The sequence below is a fragment of the Megascapheus bottae genome, chromosome 21 (genome assembly GCF_031878675.1).
Source record: "Megascapheus bottae isolate mThoBot1 chromosome 21, mThoBot2.hap1, whole genome shotgun sequence".
NCBI lineage: Eukaryota > Metazoa > Chordata > Mammalia > Rodentia > Geomyidae > Megascapheus > Megascapheus bottae.
In genome coordinates, this window is record NC_143529.1 from 14,654,072 (window position 1) to 14,673,789 (window position 19,718).

Sequence of the window (19,718 nt, forward strand, 5' to 3'; positions counted from 1 at the left end):
TACAAGTCAGTCCTAAGCCCAATAGAATAGTATGAAAACCTAGAACCTGGGGTTTTCATTTCTCTGCCCTTTTCGTGGCCTTTTGGGTGAGTTCTGAGAATGGCCACTTTGAGAAGGCAGAAGAACTGGTGAAGAATGGGGCAGTGAGCATTGAGAGATGATACAGCATTTTGGTTAGAACTTCCCTTGTATACCTCAAGCAGCCACCTATATCAGAAAGATCCTCACACTGTCTCCTTCCTCTTTCCACCATAAAGATGATAGAACTCTTGAGCAGAGGCAGAAGGGAGAAGGCACATTAGAGGAACACATTTAGGTCTCAGGTCACAGGAACTGCTGAAATGTGCTCACTAATGGGAACTGGAAGTCAATATCTGTTGCTAGTTTAGTGTTCCTGTATGTCCTATACGGTCTCCCTTTGGACTCCAAGCAATACTTATGCTGAGTCTCTGCTCAGTATTCTAGATGGCAGACCTGGCCTCTTAATCCACTGCTCAGAGTTAGCATGGGAGGGACTCTTCAAAGAAAACCATCACGTCAGTATCCCAGAATAATTTGCATGCAAGTGGCCCAGGGACTGACTGCCTTCAATTATTTATCCCAGAATAGCCCATGGTTTGGAACAACCTGCTTGTTCCCCTAACAATCTTGTAAAGCTCCTCTATAATGCAAAATGTAAACAAAACACACACAAGACCGATACACTCACCATAGACCAAGCCATAAAAGTGACTGTTGAGGGGTTGGGTGTATGGCCTAGTGGTAGAGTGTTTGCCTAGTATGCACAATGTTCTGGATTTAATTCCTCAGTACCACAGACACAGAAAAAGCTGCAATGATGCTGTAGTTCAAGTGGCAAAGAGCTAGCCTTAAGTTCAAGACTCAGGACCCGTAAAAAAAAAAAAAGTGAATGTTGAACGTTTCCTAGGAGAAACTACAAAGAAAGAAATTAGTGAATTGATGCTAACCCAAAAACTATGAACTTAGGAAAAGGAACAAAATGAGGAGGAGAGGAAAGATGCGCGCGCGCGCGCGCGTGTGTGTGTGTGTGTGTGTGTGTGTGTGTGTGTGTGTGTGTGTAAAGAGATGAATAGAAAGCATTATTCTTACTGGAAGCTTTCTAATTGGTGACCCTAAACCATACTTGGCGGGAATTTCCCATTGCAGCATGCATTGCCACGGGGCTGTTTCCTCTGAATAGCATGTGTGGTCTTACAACATTGGGCACCATTCCAGGCCCTTTGGGGAGAAACATATTTCATTAGAGAAGGTCCCATTTGTGACTTGGTATGGCTGCTCACCATCCGTGCTGAAGTGTTGCAGTGTTACAATCTGTTGACCAGAATACTAGATAATACTTTGCTCTTCTAGGATGAGGGCGTTTCTGGAATAATCCATGGATGCTTTTTATAACTAGCTACCATGTCTTTCATTCTACAAAATCAGGAGAATGATCCCTGCATTCACTTTTCACCTTCTGTCCTGCAAAGAGGAGTAAAGGGAGACTCTTTAGTTAGAGACTGTCATTGCAAACTGGAAGGCATAGGGGAGGGGAGTAGATTGTATGTTAAAGCTTATATTCAGGGCTTTTTGCCCTCACTTGACTTTTTTCACTCAACCTGGACTCTACGCCATGAACCATGCTTCCACTTCCAGCTTGGGGGTAATTAGTTGGAGATAAGAGTTTCATGGTGCTGGTAGCTCATATCTGTAATCCTAGCTACTCAGGAGGTTGAGATCTGTTGCAGATCGAAGCCAGACCACGCAAGAAAGTCCATGAGACTCTTATTTCCAATTAACCACCAGAAAACCAGAAGTGGTTTAAAGTGGTAGGGCACTAGCCTTGAGCAAAAGATATCAGGGATAATGCCCAGGCCCTGAGTTCAAGCCCTATGACCAACAGCGATAAAAAAAAAAAAAAAAAAAAAAAAAAAAGTCTCATGGACTTGCTTGTCCAGGCTGGCTTTGAATCACAATCCTTAGATTTTAGTCTCCTAACTAGCTAGGTTTACAGGCATGAGCCACTAGCACTGGTTCTGAGTTGAGTTGTTTGTGTTTTTCTTCAGTAACTAGCCTGCTTCAAACTCCATCCAATCCCTATATTGATCCTGAGCTCATGTCTTCCTCTCTCTGTAATAGTCTGTAGCAGCTCCTGTTGAAGACAGAGGGGCGGAGGTCTGCTTTCCATGGAAATGAATACAAGTTTGAAAATTGGTGGCTTTGAAGATAATGGCTTTGAATTCTTTGGTGGGCTTGATCCAGTCTCCCAAATCAGGAGATGAGAGGATAGAAAGTTTTCTGTGCCAGGTTTGAGACCAATTCTGTCAATCAAAGGGATAAAATAGAATTGCCCAGCCTCATTTGCTGAGTCCCTCTCCTGGACATAGAGTCCCCTCCACAGACACCTGCTGTGCTTTTATGCTGTTTTGGTGTGGGTGGATCTATGCATCTGAGCCACACCAAAGATCAGTCTCATAAGTTTGGCTTACAAGCTTAGACTCGGCCACGGTCACACTAGATGTATTCATTGCGACATCTGGATACTATGTAAACTGTCTTCATGAGTGATAGTTGGTTAATTCCTTAGTGAAGAGTCCCTGTGAAGGACAGTATAGTTCATCTTTTTCTTTCTGGGTGATACTGTCATAGAAAAAGAATGCAGCCCCAAATTTCAGATGACATATGTAATGATGCCCCCATGATTTCCCAACAGACTGATACTGCCCATGATATAGCTAAACAGCCAGAGAGTGCACATCCAGCCACATAGGATCCAAGAGAAAGCAGACAATGCCCGTTAGAATGGAGAAGAGATATGACGGTACTGACAGTTTCCTGCCCACTCAGAGAACTTGAATGCAGACCTGGTGGTTCCCATCATCCCTAACACAGGATGTGAGAGTCCACATTCAGATCTTCAAGTCAGATTCCCCGAGATTAACAACACATAAAGGTTGAGAAGGAAAAAGGATGGTGTGAGTAGAGGTCAAATGTGCAACTTTTGTGGGTGGTAAGACCTGTTCTTGACCTGAGCTCTTGTACAGCCCATTCCACTCTTTCTAGTCCAACTCAATATTCACAAACACACTCTCCTATTGATAGAGTCTGGGAAGATCTTTTCCAAGTTTTTCCCTATTAAAACAGAATACTGGCCAGGAGTTTGGCCTAGTGGTAGAGTGCTCGCCTAGCATGCATGAAGACCCTGATTCGGTTCCTCAGTACATACATAGAAAAGGCTGGACGTGGTGCTGTGGCTCAAGTGGTAGAGATCTTACCTTGAGAAAAGCTGTCATCCCCCCTTGTCACAGACATGCTGCTCCACTCCACACCTTTAGTTCCTAACTCATTATTCATCCTGCCACCCTGCAGAGCATCCAAACCTCTCCCTTCCCTGTGGATTTCCTCCTGGCAAACACTCCACCCCACCTGCCTGTTTTTTTCTTTTTTGCTAGAACTACAGGGACCCAATGGGAGAGCCACATCCCATACTGCCAGCATCCTGAACAAACAGAGCTTGGCCTATTGGGCTCAACAGAAAAGGGAAGTGGCCTATAAAAGGCAAAAAGATTTTTGAGAAAGAAAGCTCTTAATCAAACACAGAGATCAAGAATGTGAGCAATGGGACTAAAGAAATTGCTATCAAAGTAAATTGCTTCTTTTACAAATGTTCCCTTTATTGGAGTTTTCCCCAGTGTACTATTCTTTCTTTAAGGCGTGGTGAGCAGATGCACTTTTGAAAAAGTTGATTAACTTATCCTTTTCTTGACCCCTTCCCACTCACCCAAACCCTGGGAGCAGAGATTACACTAAAGCAAAGTCAATCCCTTAAAGTGCTCCACCTCACCTTAAGTGGCCTTTGATTTTCAAAGTGAGAAATCTCAGCTGCACCTGAGCTGTGGCATGTACACTATGACATGGGCCAATGCTTGTGAAGTCATCTCATTGAATTCTTGACCTCTAGAGACACCAGGCTATGATATGATCTCCTAGAATTATATCTTCTTCTCCAAGTCATTACCATCCATTGCCATTTTCCCCCAAGATCAATGCCACATCTACCTCCTTCCAGCCCAGAATCAACAGTAACCACAGTCTTCTTTCCTGAGGTGATGAGGTGGAATAAAGTAGCTTTCTAGTCTCCAAGAATTTAGCACATCTTTGGCAGAGACCAAATCCCTAAAAACAAGAACAAAATTTGGCTCAAAAGTCACTGGCAGAAGCCCCATAGTTTTTGCCCTTGTCCGATTCATATTTTCATACCCAGTGTTCTCTGCATCTTTTAACTGTGAAGATATTAAGAGATTAGAGAAGCCCATCAAAACAATTGTCAGAAATGTGCTGGTTTTCTGCCATGTTCTCTTAAAAAATAACAGAAAAATAAAACCTCTACATTAACTTTTTTTTTTTTTTTTTTTTTTTTTTTTTTTGCGAGTCCTGGGCTTGAGCTCAGAGCCTGAGCACTGTCCTTGGACTTTCTCAAGGCTAGCTAGCACTCTACTACTTGAGCCTCAGCACCACTTCTGGCTTTTTGCTATGTATGTGGGGTACCAAGGAATCGAACCTGGGTCTTCGTGCATGCTAGGCAAGCACTCTAGCACTAGGCCAAACTCCGGGCCCCTCTACATTGACTTTAACAAGCTTAATTTCATCCCTGTGACAGACACCACCTGCCTCTTGTGGAAGGGTGTTCACATCGTCATTCCAAGGAAACAGCCTGCTTTGCAGGGTTCAGGAGAATAATGCAGGAGATGGGCATTGGGGTGGGAAAGATGGAATGGCCTGCAGGTACCAGTTGCTCTTCTCTAAACATTCCAGGATGAGATGGATTTATGGAGGGTTGGTGCCACATGGCATTGATCCTTTCAAGTGGGCCCTTGGCAGGTTGTGCTGTGCATCCCTTACTGGAAACCAAAAGGATGTGAAAGTGCTTTGGGCACTCTGGTCAGGCATGAAGAAGACTTCTAATATGATTCAAACTACCACTTCCAGAGAAGGACTGGCTTTCAAGGGTGACAGTGATAAATCAATCTCAGTATAGTTCATGGTCAAGTAGATCTTCCCCGAGGTGCAGTGCTGATGAGCAAGACATTCAGGATGGACTGAAAGTTGTTGTTTCCTATTGTTTGATACTTTCACTGATGGAGATTTTTGAGAGCTATTCAGCTGGTTTTCTGACTCTGGTTGGAAGAAAACTCTTTCAGGTTTACATACATTCACTGGGGCCATTTTGAATTGGAAATACATAGTTATCTCCAAAGATAGGAAGAAATGATAAGAATGATCTTTTTATCCATATTTGGCTTTATCTTTTTAAATGGCTTACATTTTAGACAGGGAATTTTGATTGGATCTGATTTCTATAAAATGGACAATAAGGGAAGGCCAGAGTGACCATCCCCTGGAAAAAAATATCCTAAAAAAAAAAGAAGAAAAAGAAATGCAGTGATGATACTGGAAAAAATTCAGAGGAAATTAACTTTTCTATTCAAGTCTGTTTGTTAGATGAGATGCCCAGGGCTGATCTGATCTGAACTGTGAAGAAAGCCAACAGGACAAAATAGCCTAGGGTAGAAAGACGAGAGACACTAGCACCAATGTGTGAAGGTGGACAGACATGACATTCTTTCCAGTTCTACTGCTATATTACAAAGAAAGTAATGGTAATATGTTTATTTGAAATGCAGGACAAAGACTCTGGTATTTTGTGTGTACTTAGTAACATGCCTCTGAGGGGGTGTAGTTTGTTGCATTATGTGGGTGATGCATGTAAAATGCCACTGAAGTTGTTTTCTATAAAACGCAAACTGCACTGGCAATGAATAACCACCATGCTTAAGTCACAAGTGACTGGGTTGACTTGCACTGAAGACCTGACTTTTTTCTTAAAGAGTTATTTATTTCTATTATTATTATTATTATTATTATTATTATTATCTTCAAGTAGTTGTACACAGGGGTTTCAATTCAACATGTTAGTTTAGGAATACAGTGCATCTTGATCAATCTCACCTCTTCCATCATTCTGACCTTTCTTGATATTTCTGCTTTTCTGGCTGTCATGGAAAGTAAAGACAGATTATTTGCAGGAGAAACAATCTAGTAAGGTAAATAAATACTAAATGACCTAGAAGCAGATGTGGCTCTGTAGCTTTCTGCTGTAATCGGAAATTCAGCTCCAAAAGACAGAGTCCTTTCTTTTTGTAGTGGTGACAGAGCTTGTTGTAACTTGGTTTGTCTATTTGTTTGTTTTTTGTTATAGTAGACATCCCAGAAATACACGGGGGAGAGGCCTATGAAGATGAAATAGATGGTGAGTATTGCTATGCTTTTAGCAAATAATCATGCAGTTCAACTTTGGTTATCAAGACTTCTGCAAGAGTCATTACTAGGGCATTGGAGGGCTAAAACTTAGAACAATCCATCAGAAATAGAAGTGAACAAGAGTCCAGACAAGGATGAAGAAATCATCCACTGCTTTGTCAAGTCAAACTTAGAGACTTAGAACTTGTATTGAACTCCCCCTACCTAATCTGAAGCAGGAAACTTTCTATATCTATGGACTTCAAATTTGGATAAATCCTTTAGAAGTGAAAAGTAAGCTCATCAATACCTGTCACTCCTAGAACTTTCTGACCTTCTTCTTTTTTGAAAGAGCCTAAAGGAAAGATGGTGAGTGGGAATACTCGCTGAGGCCTTTGGGGGTGGCCAGTTTCATGGCTTGGGGACAGAGGGACGTTGATTGTAATTATCCAAGGCTCCAAATCCTCAATGCTGAAGACTTAGGGATTTGTTTACCCTACTGCCCACCTTCTGTTTCCAAATTTATTCCAAGCCCTATTTTTGTACTTCCACTCACAAACGTTAGGAAGGTGAAGGGAGAGCCCTAACCAGAGGGCTATAAAACCAATGCTCAGAGGCAGCTTTTCCCTTCTCAAGTCAGAACAGCACAGGTCACTCCGGGCTTCTCTAAGTGCCAAAGCTGGTCTCCATGCAACCAGTAGCAAGATTCCACTACAAGAACAACTTCAAACTAAGAAGGATGCATTTAACAAGAGAAATTTATAGAGCAGCTGCTTTTAACCTGACCTCCATCAAAAGCTTTGAGTGTAGTTATAGAAACAGGAGTGACAAACCCAAACAGCACCTTGTTAACTGGATGCAGGCTCTTCCTGCAAAACCCTGTCCAGCTCTCCTTTTATGGGCAAAAGTGCATGACTGACCTACATGGGGAACCTGCAGTAGACTAAGGGGGCAGAAGTACTGTTTGGAAGTGGAAAGAACTAGGTACCTTCAACAACAGCAATTTATATCCTCACAGTTCTGGGGACTGAAAAATCAAGGTCAAGGGATGGGCAAGATTAGTTCCTTCCAGGAACTGTAAGGAAAGGCGCTCTCCCTCCCTCCCCCCCCTCTCTCCCTCCCTCCCCCCTCCCCCCTCCCTCCGTCCCTCCGTCCCTCCCTTCCTCCCTCCCTCCCTCCCTCCCTCCCTCCCTCCTTCTCCTCTCTCTCTCTCTCTCTCTCTCTCTCTCTCTCTCTCTCTCTCTCTCTCTCTCTCTCTCTCTCTCTCTCTTTCACATAGATGGTCATTTTTTGTGTCCACATGGTATTCTCTCATGCGTGTCCATGAATAAATTCCCCTTTCCTTAAGGACAACAGTCTTATTGGATTGAAGCCTAGCCAAATAGAATCATTTTAACTCAGTTGTCTCTGTAAAGACCCTATCTCTAAGTAAGATCACATTCTGAGGTATTAGGGATTTGAACTTCAACAGGAATGGGCTGAGGTTGCAATTTAAGCTATGCATGTTAAGTGAGTTCTGGTGGCTGGAAAAAAATATGCTTATATGGCCAGGAATGCAAAAGTGGGGAAGCTCATTATGTAAAAATAATCCAGCCTGTCCTTTGATTTAACTTGAAGCAGTTGGAAGTGAGGGATGTGATGGCAAAGAAAAATGGATTCCTGGAACATAAGGCCATCTCATGCAGTCCACAGGCACCCTTAAGGTCCTGTTAAGATCTGGGGCGTCATGGTAGCACAACTGCCTAGAATACATAAGGTTTGGTTCCAAGCACTATAAGCAAGGAAGGGAAAGAGAAGGGAGGGAGGGAAGGATGATGGATATTTAAAATCTGAGCTTATCTAATGTCATTCAGGGTATTTAAAAATCAAATATTTAGACAGTATCCCTTACATGTCATATACCAGGCACTTAATAAATATTGCTTCACTTAATCTTTCTAACAATTCAGTCTGTTGTGCTACTGTTCACATTTTCCCAACTAAAAAAAAAACAGAAGAGAGAGGTTCAAAAGCTTGTACAAAATGGTACAAGTAGGACATGGCTTTGAACTCGAGTTCCCAAATTATTACTAATCATTACTGTGCTCAGAAGCAGTTCAGGATGGACAGGTTTCCGTTACTGCACCCTGAAAACAACTTCATGTGTTTTGTACCCTAGATGAGTATGAGGTGGGCTGGAGCAACAATTCTTCGCCCACCTCGGGAGCTGGTGACCCCTCGGCTGACAAAGAGAAGAGCTGGCTGTATACACTTGACCCTATCCTCATCACCATCATTGCCATGAGCTCTCTGGGTGTCCTCTTGGGTGCTACCTGTGCGGGGCTTCTGCTCTACTGCACCTGTTCCTACTCGGGCCTCAGCTCCCGAAGCTGCACCACGCTAGAGAACTATAACTTTGAGCTGTATGACGGTCTCAAGCACAAAGTCAAGATGAACCACCAGAAGTGCTGCTCGGAGGCGTGACAGATTGCACGTGAATCACACCTGACATTTCATTCTGGTGAGAGGGGCTGGTGAAGATTACATCCCCCCCCGCCCCTTTGGAAACTGAATGCCATAATCTTGATCAAACCAATCCAGAATACTGAAGGTATGGACAGGAAAACCAGGAGAGTCTAGGGAGAAAGAGAGATGCGGCCGAGATGGATGGGGACTGTCACTCAACTAAGACTGCAGTGACCAAGTCTTTGCAGGAAGGAGACCATGTTCTCTGCTGGGACAAAGACAGGAGCTCATCTCTTTGGAGTTACAGTTCTATTTTGTTTGTGAGTTTATGATTATTATTAATTATTGGTATAATATTTCTTTGGTCTGTGAGCAATGCAGAGGCAGAAGCGAATGACTTCTCATAGAAAAGTGGAGCAGGAATTATAATTCTCGCTAATTACTTTCTCTAATCAACACTTGAAAAGCAAGGGGTCTTTTCAGCCTTTCCATCTTCAGAAGTAAATCTCTAATAAAGCAAAACTCCAGGCCACCCAGCTTGTCCCATTCAACCTCTGATGGTCTCTCAACTTGAGGAGTTTGCTGTGGTGTGTCTAAGTTCTGCCAAGCCAACCCTATAAGCTGCCGTTTCCAGTCCTAGTATTTAAGTAGAATGTTGTTGCCTTTAACTTTTTTTATCCAGGGGAAAAATTGCTATTTCAAGGGTCAGCTTAAACAGCTCTTTCTGAAATACCATTTAAAACAAACCGAAAAGGAATCTTCACTTGTTAAAATCCATAGATACACTTCCACGTTAGAAGCGGACTAGCCTTAAAATGCTTTGTGAATAGGAGCCATTCCTTGATCTTGAGTTCTAGACCCAGAGTTTGTGGCTGTGGAGTCTCCCTTATGGGAGACTGGTGGTTTTTTGCCTTTTTCTTTTGCCTTTTCCTTATTCTTCTTAAACATATACATATTTACACATGTGTACAGCACATGCACACATGCATGCGCACACATACACACATACACACACACACACACACACACATACACACACACACACGTACTTTTCAGATTTCTAAGTGCCAGGAAATAGCACCATTGTATAGTTTCAGAGGTAAGGTGGAAAGAGACAGGTTCTTGGCATTTTTTCCTCCATCAGAAAGATGTGGTAACCACTGACCACGGGATGGAAGGGAGAAGGGAGCAGAGATACTCAGCCTTTATAAAACATCTGATGAGAAAGGCTCAGCAGTGTGTGCAATCTGACCCTAACCAAAGGTCTGCAAACACAGTGAGTGGCATCACACTGCTTCAAATCAGAAACGGAGACTAGACACCCTTGGGTGTGCACACATGCGTACCACTTACCCACCAATTTATGTGTTTTTTATTAAGTGCCTTGGAAAAAATGAAGAAAAATGTATTTTCCCTCTATGTAGAAATCATAAATAGCTTACAAGTTAAGGCATTCCTCTTTCCCTAATCCCAACGGCTCCATTCCTGGTTCCCAACTTTCTACGGCTACTAATGGAATGAACTGTGCTACCAGAAGGCCATCACTGACCTAGATGCCTCTCAACTTCTCCCCCAATGGAGGCATCAGGAGGAGAATGGAACTGTATGAAGGATAAGGTTGTCCGCATCAAGATCCCAATCTTGACTTTGTATTAATGCCTAAGGTTCGCCTGTGTGCTGGAAACATGTTTAAAACCCACCAGTAGACCCAGCCACTGGCACAACCATGCTAAACTGTCAGGCCAATTTTGCTGCTATGATCATCTACGATTTCATTTGTCTTCTACCCAGGTGAAAGGGGTAGAGTGAATGGGACTGGCTGGTTCCTTTAACTTATGAAAATGCTAGTTCCGATGGTAATGTCACCATGTTTTGTGTGCAGAGAGGGAGCATTCATACTGGTGGCTCTGTATTCATGTGTCTGTGTGTGTCTGTGCGCACCTTTGAGTTCTCTGTAGCTACTGTGTTTGTGAGTGGTCACGTGGGACTTCGTGGTGGTGGTGTTGTGACTTTGACCTAGGGGGCCCTTCCCCTTCCTTCCCTTCCCCCCCCCAGTGAAGCTGCTGCTCTTAGCACTCATTGGCACAGTGGTAGTTAGAGGTGAAAATTAAAGCTATCCAGCCCCAAGCGCTTAGTGATAGGTGGCCCGCTGATTTGGGCACGCAGTAGAAGCAATGTTTTTTAGTTCACCCTTCTCTTCTCCCTCCCATACAGCTCAGTGTTCAGTAAACTGGGAAGTCCTTTGGACTCCCCAGAGTAGCTCACAGAAGAAGTTCAAAAGCCCACTTGGGGGAGAAGGGCATGGTCCTAGCTTACTCATGCCCAGTGAGCCATTTGATGATAGTCCCCAAAGACCAGCCCCATGCTAGGCCTGCCATTCACCTCTAAGCTATGTACAACTCAATCTTCATCTGTCTAAAACTCCTACATTCATATTTACCATTGGCTGATTTGAGACCCTGAGTGGGAGCGGGGAACTGAGGGCTATACAGAAGCAGAGTTCCTCAGGGCTCCATGTAGATACCTCACAAGACTATAGGCTTGTGGAAGACCCGAAGAAATACAGCTGGGCCCGATTCTAAATCGGCCAGAGGATACCTTGATCCATTTATCTTTATCTGTTGGTGGGCCAGCTGACCTGTCGCCTAGAATTGTTCCCTTTGGGAAACCCAACTCACAGTATTGATCTCCTTTTTGCCTTGTACTAAATGACACATTACCTCCATGCTCTCCAGAACGAGACGGGCCACAGGGCCACAGGGTTGCTTTCTCTCTTTGGCGGGAATGAGGACTTGACAGAAATGAGGATCCATTGAATGAGCATGAATGACAAGAAAACAAGGGGAAAGTTAAACGGTCATGCCGAAGGTTAACTTTTCCAGGGTTTGCAGTTAAAGGTATTCAACCATTTGCTGGCTGAGCCAGATCATGGGAACTTGAGAGCTTTTACTGTGATTCTTCAATGTAAAAACATAAAATAAATAAAATAAACAATGTCAAACTGTGTTTATATGATTTGTATAAAGCCTTTTTAAGATTACTATTTAAATAAACATTATACCAGAGCTATTTTCCTGCACTGTCTTTATTGGACACAGAAAGACTTGGGACTTCCACTGTTTTTCCTGGGTTTTAGCATTGAATGTTTTCTGTCTTAGGAAACACCTTGTTGGTACAGAGTTGGGCTGCAATAGCAGAACTGCATAAACTAGGCAGTTTAATCATTTTGTGCTTTCATTTCTGGAGTCTGGGAAGTCAATAAGAAAAGCCACAGTGGACTAGGTATCTGGTAAAGTCTGTCTTCCTAACTAGCAGATAGCTGCCTTCTCTATGGGTACTAGGCAGCCTCTTTGTGGAAAGAGCAGACTCTTGTTCTTCCTATAAGGGCACCAAACCCACCAAGAGGGTTCTGTCTTGGCAACCTAATCTACCTCTAACCACCTCCCAAAGGCCTTTCTCCTAATGCCATCACATTGGAAGTGAAGAGGTAGAGACATCAACATCCCTCAATTCTGGAAAAACCAAGATGGCCATTCTCTTGAGGCAGCATTCCACAATATCACAGTTAACCGTGTGAATGGCTGACTCCTGTTTTATGAAATGAAAACATTAGGGGGATGAATAGTGAGCCATCTAGCCAGGTGGACTACTATAATTCCAAATCTTACCTACAGTACTTGACAGACTACAATACTTATGGCCTCTTCCTCTGTGGGTCTAACCAGGCCGTGCACCTTTACTGATTCCCTGCTGATGAAACTCTCGCTGTCAACATTTCTAGTGATTCTAACGTTTATGTAGTGCCTCTCAAAGTATGGTCCTAGACCAGAAGCATTAGCATCCTTTTGGAACTTGGACTATATCCTTGGTATACTAAGTCAAAAACTCTGGGAACAGGGTCTAATGATTTGGGTTTCAACAAGTGCACCAAGGAATTCTAGTGTACTTTCAAGTTTAAGAACAACTGGTCTACCAGGAAAAGTGGCTCACTCCTATGATGCTACCTTCTTGGGAGGCAAAGATCAGAAATATTGAGATTCAAAGTCAGCCCAGCAAAATGCTTTAAAGATCTCATTTCAACCAATAAAAAGCTAGACACATTAGTGTCTATTTGTCATCACAGCTATGTTGAAAGTATAAATAGGAGGACTGTAGCCTACACCAGCCTGGGCAAGAATTCAAGACCCTATTCATCAAACAATGAATGCACTGTGCGCATAAATTCTCATGTACAATTATTTAGAGATAATAAAATATGATTTAAAAAAGCAAAACAATGAAAACAAAAAAAGTATGATTCAAATGCTAGAGCACCTGCCTGGCAGGAGTAAGGTCCTGACTTAGAACTCTAGTATCACCAAGAAAAGGCAGGAAAGAAGGAAGGAAGGAAGGAAGGAAGGAAGGAAGGAAGGAAGGAAGGAAGGAAGGGAGGGAGGGAGGGAGGGAGGGAGGGAGGGAGGGAGGGAGGGAGGGAGGGAGGAAGGGAGGGGAGAGAATCACTGATCTACAGAAAAATGAAAAACACCACAGCCTCATAAAGCAACTGAAGTATTTTCATCTATTGGTTATTGGATTCAAAATAAACCAGATTTGGGGCAGAGACGATGGAAAAGGCCATGTGTACTCCTAGTTCTTACAGTTAAGTTCCCAGGCAGGTGGAGGGAGAAGCTTTATAATGAGCTCCCCCCTGTGGGAGCTATAAATTAGAGCTAAATTTGCCCCATTCTGAGGCTCTGTTCACCCTCAAAAGGAAATATATTCCAATCATTTATCTGAGAAGTATTTTCTGAGCATTTCTCTCATTTCATACTTATGCCGGGGCCAAAAACCAGTCGAGCATGTAAAACAAGGACCAGTTACACAAAATGCAATGTCAGTAATAAATAGGTAGTTCTAATAGAAATCACCAGAATTTCTCCCTCTAAATGAGTGAATGGGGCAGATGACATTTAAGCCAAATCTTAAACGGACAAAAAGTAGACACCTAAACAAAATGCCCAAGAAAAGCTTTGCAGATTGAAGGAAAGCTCCTCCTGTGCAACCCATCACCCATTCCCCACTGTTCGGCCTAAGGGTCACCACAAACAAATCTCTGCCACTCCTGCCTTTGCCCTTCCTATAATCTTCCTGATATCATGAGTCTCCCCAGATGCCAGCTTCTACTGTATTACTGATCCTAGCAACAAGAACAGAGGTTATAATGAAAGCACATTTCTTCTTTGCTTTAGTTGAGCTTTGGGGGATTTTTAAAGCCTTAATAAACTAATAACATCTCCTGGTCCCTAGCCATCTAGTGTTTACATAGATATTTTTTTCTTATCTGCATCCTTCTGGAAATGTTTACCCGATCCTTGAGGGAAGTAGGCCAGTTAAGTGCAGTTGGAACAGGCCAATCCTTAAGGAACAGGACCCATCTGGACCCTGGGGGTATCTCTGCCCCCACTACATTGGTGGTGTGGTTGGGTATGGAGGAGAGGCAATGAAGAAGTGCAGAAATGACTTGATTCCAGTTCTCAGACTTCAGGCTGTCCTCTCAGGCTCAGCTAAACGGAACTCTTGACAAAAATCTCTCCCAGGGGATAGGGTGTGAACTGCATAGGAAATAATAGGGGTCTGAATGCTGCCTGTTGTGGGTCCTCAGAGCCACCTTACTGTCCTCCTCAGGGCCTCACAGGAACTTGAAGGCCGATTCTCACCAACAACCCATCAGGCAGGGTTCTCAGAGCCAAGAATGGACTTTAGATTTTCCACCTCTCAAAATTCCCGAGCCTGCCTGGCCTGCTCCTCACCCCACCTCCCAAGGCACCATGGCTTTCCTCATGCCTGAGCTTTCTCCATGACCCTGACAGGCAGCTCCTGGCGGAAGAACACACCTTTCCAGCTCTCCCTGGAGACCCTAGCAAGAGACCTCCAAGACAGCCATGAGCCAAATTGTTTCTGCAGCTTATCCAGAGAGGACACCTGTTTCCTCTCCCTATCCTGCCAGAAAAAAAAGAGAGAGACAGAGAAAGAGATCATTCATGTACACGTATGTGTGCACTCATACGTGTGTGTGTGTGTGTGTGTGCGCGCGCATGCATGCGTGTGTGTTCCTGTGTCAGCAGGTTTATAAGCACTGTATAAAAATGCAGTTTTTACCAGGTATGCTGATACCTGCCTGCAATTTCAGCTCTTGGGAGGCTGAGACAGAAGGACTAATGGTTTGAGGTTGAGTTAGTACATTAGTGGTTCATGCCTATAATCCTATCTAGTCAGGAGGCTGAGATCTGAAAGATGGAGTTTGGAGGCTGGCCTAAGCAGAAAAGTTCTCTAGATTCATCTCCAAAGAACCAACAAAAAGCAGGGCTGGTGGCATAGCTTATATGGCAGAGTACCAACCTAGCAAGTATGAGACACTCAGTACACACACACACACACACACACACGCCAAAAGGAAGAAAGTGTAAACTGGTGGCTCAAAGATACTAGGTATTCAAGAGGATGAAATAGAAGAATGAGATTCAAAGCTAGCTCAGGCCAAAAAGCTTCCAAGACTCTGTCTCCATCAAATTAACCAACAAAAAGCTGGGCTGGAGGCAAGGGTCAAATGATTGAGCTCCAGAAGGACAAGCAAGCCAAAGAACTACAAGGCCTTGAGCTTAAACTATAATACCTTAGGGTAATTACCTTCTTGTACTCTAGAACATACCTCCCCGCAAAAAAAAAGTAAGGTCATGGCTGTATGTTTAATATTATAAAATATTGATTAATTTAAGAATGATTGTATTATTTTATATTTCTCATAGTAGTGATATCTAGGGCATGCATTAAGATGTTTTGAGCAATTTCTGCTTTCTGGAGTTCATACCTGTAACGTCATCTATTACCACACTGTGTGTGTCCTGCTTGGTTTCCATGACAATAGCATAACACAGAAGCAAGAGTATGTAACTTGTGAGCTTAAGTTATTTAAATAGATGGAAAGTTGTATCTTGGAAAAAGAAAAAACAGCCTCAAAAAGCTAAAAATGAATCAGGCAACCATGGCTCACACTTTAAATCCTAGCTACTCAGGAGGCTGAGTTCTAGAAGCCAGCCTGACGAGGAAAATTTCAAGAGATTCTTATCCCCAATTAACCACCATAAAAGCCAGAAATGGAAGTGTGGCTCAGATAACAAGAATGCTAGCTTTGAGCCCAAAACCAGGCCCTGAGTTCAAACCTCAGCACGCACACACACACACACATGTGAAACAAGAAAAAGAGGTTCATTTACTAAAGTAGTTTGTCCTATCTGTGGCATGCACCTACCCTCTGGTGCCCAGGCACTGGGGTAGCAATGAGTCCTCACTCCGTGGGGCCTATGGGAGACAGAGCTCTGATCTCAGGCCCTGTCAGCCTGAAGATCCCACAAAATAACCCAGAGGAAGTTCTCTGCCATATGGAGTTAAGCCATAGGGCTAGACACTGTAGGTGTGAAAATCTGGGGTGCTCGATTGTAGGTTGTTTGCCAACCCCCTGACCAAATCAACAGCTCTAGGCATGGATCCTCCACTCCCAGATTGCTAACAACCTCCCTGGAAATCATTCACTTCCACATGTCCCAAAACAGTCATCGGAGCCAGGTTGCTGTGGTTTGGAACCCGGCTCCGCTAATAAATCTCATCCTAAAGCCCTTGACTGCCTCTGCTGGGATTTGAAGCGCAGCCTTTCCCATGCTAGCCTGCTGCCTGTGCATGCAAATGGCCTCGCCTCAAGCACTGTTTCTCTGCAGTTGTTCTGTCTGTCATTCCTGCGCTGGGTGGCAGGTGGCCTTGCTGGATTCGCTTTCTTTCTAAAGTTTTTTCTCCCCCTCCCTTCCTCTCTTCGCTTCACCTCTCCTTGAGCTTTCTTGTTTCTCTTTCCAGCCAACTAAATTTTGATGCCTATGGAAGCTTAAAAAGAGCTTCCAATGATCTTTAAATCCCAGTGATGGGATCCCCTGGAACTTGGACCTGCTGAAAAGAAGGAAAAATGCTGCTGTTCTTGAGAGCTTTAAAGACCATGATTCAAATTCATTTTTGCCTCCAATTGTATTACTTTGGATGGTATTGACACATGATGGCATTTTCCATGCAGTTAGGCTACATAAATTTTGGCCTTTCAGCTTGGACATCCAGAGTGACATCCATTTGGATGCCAGTAAGGATGAGGCTAAGCTGTACTCCTCTCCTTATGGCCCCAGAATCCCTTCTGCAGAGGTGCTGGGTGAGACACCTTTGGGTGAGGTGTTATTCTGGTCCTGGCCTCCTAGATTCCCAGAAGCAAAACTTCTACTTATACACTAATGAAAGCCAAGGAAAAATGATCCATGCCTGAGAATGGGGGTTCAAAGCCAGCCCTGGCAGAAAGACTCCAACCTCCAGTTAACCAGAAAAAAAAAAGCCAGAAGTGGAAGTGTAGCTCAAGTGTAGAGTGACAGCCTAACTAAAGTGTGAGTTCTTGAGTTCAATAATTATACAAGAAAAAGAGAGTAGAGAGCAATTGATGTGCAGTGTCTCTCCCTACTACCTCTTGAGAGAAATTTTTATTTCCTATAATCAACATACTTTATATCCAATGCCTATGTGTGCCTTGCTAGCTGCTAGGAGGCAGAAATGATAAGGAATGCAACCTTGTCCCTTCACTTGGGGAGTTTAGTCTAGAGAGGCATAGGTAACTCAGACAACCTCAAAGTATAATAATGATGGCAAAAGATGCAAATGGAGGCACAGATTGCTATGAGAAGGCAGGCAGGAATCTCAGCATCATGTTCTATGGGAGCTGAAATCATAGGGTAAGCTACATGAGCAGGAAAGGCAGGCAGAAAACTGCTACTCACAAAGATGTAAAGCAGTAGAGGCCAAGGGAAACCTACCAAGGGCAAAATGGGGGTGAGGAAGGCAACTCATTTACCTTTGTATCAGGATGCCCAACACACGCCTGACACTATGAATTTATAATAAATATTTGTTGATGAGTGAATGTTGTCACCAAGCTGCCCCACGTGTGCAGACTAAAAGGTCTTTTAGTTCTTGCTTGTTATTGCTATCTGAGAGTTGATCTGGGAAACTGTCCGTAAGTTCCAACACTTAGCTGCCCATTATTAATTTTTGTTGAAATATGATAATAGCGTAAGTATACTATCCAAGTTAAAATTCTAAGGAAACAATTGGAAAATTATCAGATTTCATGTACTATGTAGACATTATGGAAAACATTGTGGCAATTCCTCAAAATGTTAAACATGGAATCACCATGAGAATCAACAATTCTGCTTCTAGACATATGTACCCAAAATAACTGAAAACATGGCCTCAAACGAATAGTCGTGCATGCTGTTCAACACTGTTCCTCCCAAAGGCAAAAAAGTAGAGACAGTACTACATATATATATATATATATATATGTATGTATCATTCACCTTTTAGAATAATGATGCTAGCCTGGTACAGTGGCTCACACCTATAATCCTAGCAATACTCAGGAGACTGTGATCTGTGGATCACAGTTCAAAACCAATCCAGATAGAAAAGTTCATGAGACTTTTATCTCTAATTAACCACCAGTAAAGCAGAAATGGAGCCATGGTTCAAAGTGGTAGAGCACCATTTTTGAGCAAAAGAAGCTCAGGGACAGCACTCATGCCCTGAGCTCAAACCCCAGGATTAGCAAAAAAAAAAATTAGCAATAGAATTCCCCTTGGGAATACCATAGTATAAGGCTGAGAAAAATAACTAAGAAGAGCGATCTTTAAAAAAAATTGTTGATTGTTATTATAAAGGGGATGTACAAAGGGATAGCAGTTACATAAGTCAGGTGAAGAGTACATTTCTTTTTGGACAATGTTACCCCTATCCTCTCTCGCTCCCATTTTTTCCCTCCCATCCCCACCCATAAGTTGTATAGTTCATTTTTAGTGTAATCTGACTTTTTGAACCTCACAAATCTATAATGTTCTGATATGTGTTCTATAACATGGGAGAACTTAAACAAATAGCCTAAATGAAATAATCCAGGCACAAAGGACTAATGTGGTAGGAATGCACATGAAAGCAGAATGAAGAAAGAGAGAGGGGGCAGAGGGAGGGAGAGGAAGAGAGATATGAAAGAATAGGACAGGACAGAAGAGAGGAGAGAGAGGATTGGTGTCCAAAGGCTAGTAGGAAGGAAAGTGGAATTCGCTATAAAGGGTGTGGAGTTTAAGATAATGAAAGCATTATGGAAACAGATAGGCATGATGGTCGCTCAACCCGGTGAAGGTAATCGCTGTGACTGAATTGTACACATCAAAATGACTACAACAATACACTTCTATCAGGTAGATGTTAACAGCATTGCTTTTAAAAATCATTTTGGGTAATGCTGATGATGCTTTATTGTGTTTATATACTACTTTGTTGAATGGCAATGCTTTTGTGCTACTACTTCAAGATAAAAATAAAAATTACAAAAAGCATCTTTCCTTTTAAAAACATACTTAAGTGAAACAATTGTTTGCTATGCATCTGAAATTCAAATTTAACTGAGAGTCCTGCATTTTATCTGGTAATTTTTTGTTGAGAATTGTCTCTTCGCCATGAGCTCCCTCAATTCTTCCCAGAATTAAAGGCCATATTTTCCAAACCAAATGTGAGTGCTGGGAGTCTTCTGAGGATACAAAATAGTGGCAGAAAATCAGGGGAGTCATGCCTGCTCTAATAATAGACTCAACCACAGAGAGAGGCCACAATGTACCTCCCTTACTCCTCGCTCACCCCTCAGAGAAGAGGTAGAGATTAGAAATCTTGGTTGGGTTTACCATCTGTTGTCTAATCATCATGAGCCACAAATGCAGTAAAAGCTGGTTATAAAGCCCTTCTCACAATTGACCACATGGCTAGAATTACAGTTGCAGATGGTGACACTCACACATGTGACTCAGACGATAGCCTTGTCCCCTACCATCAATAGATTGTCACACCAGAGTTAGAAAAGA

The 19,718-nt window shown here is 42.9% G+C and overlaps 1 protein-coding gene across 2 annotated transcripts in view; it reads left to right on the forward strand.

Moving 5' to 3' along the window:
• The window catches only part of Nrp2 (neuropilin 2), a 122,087-nt gene extending 110,279 nt beyond the window's left edge, over nt 1–11,808 (forward strand). The window contains exons 16-17 of one of the 2 annotated variants that reach the window (XM_090354672.1): nt 6,260–6,310; nt 8,459–11,808. In XM_090354672.1, the coding sequence (XP_090210798.1) occupies nt 6,260–6,310; nt 8,459–8,763 (356 nt within the window). In that variant the 3' untranslated portion in view covers nt 8,764–11,808. The remainder of the gene's footprint in view (nt 1–6,259; nt 6,311–8,458) is intronic. The other variant, XM_090354673.1, reaches the window with a different exon arrangement.
• Nucleotides 11,809–19,718: the final 7,910 nt, after the last annotated feature.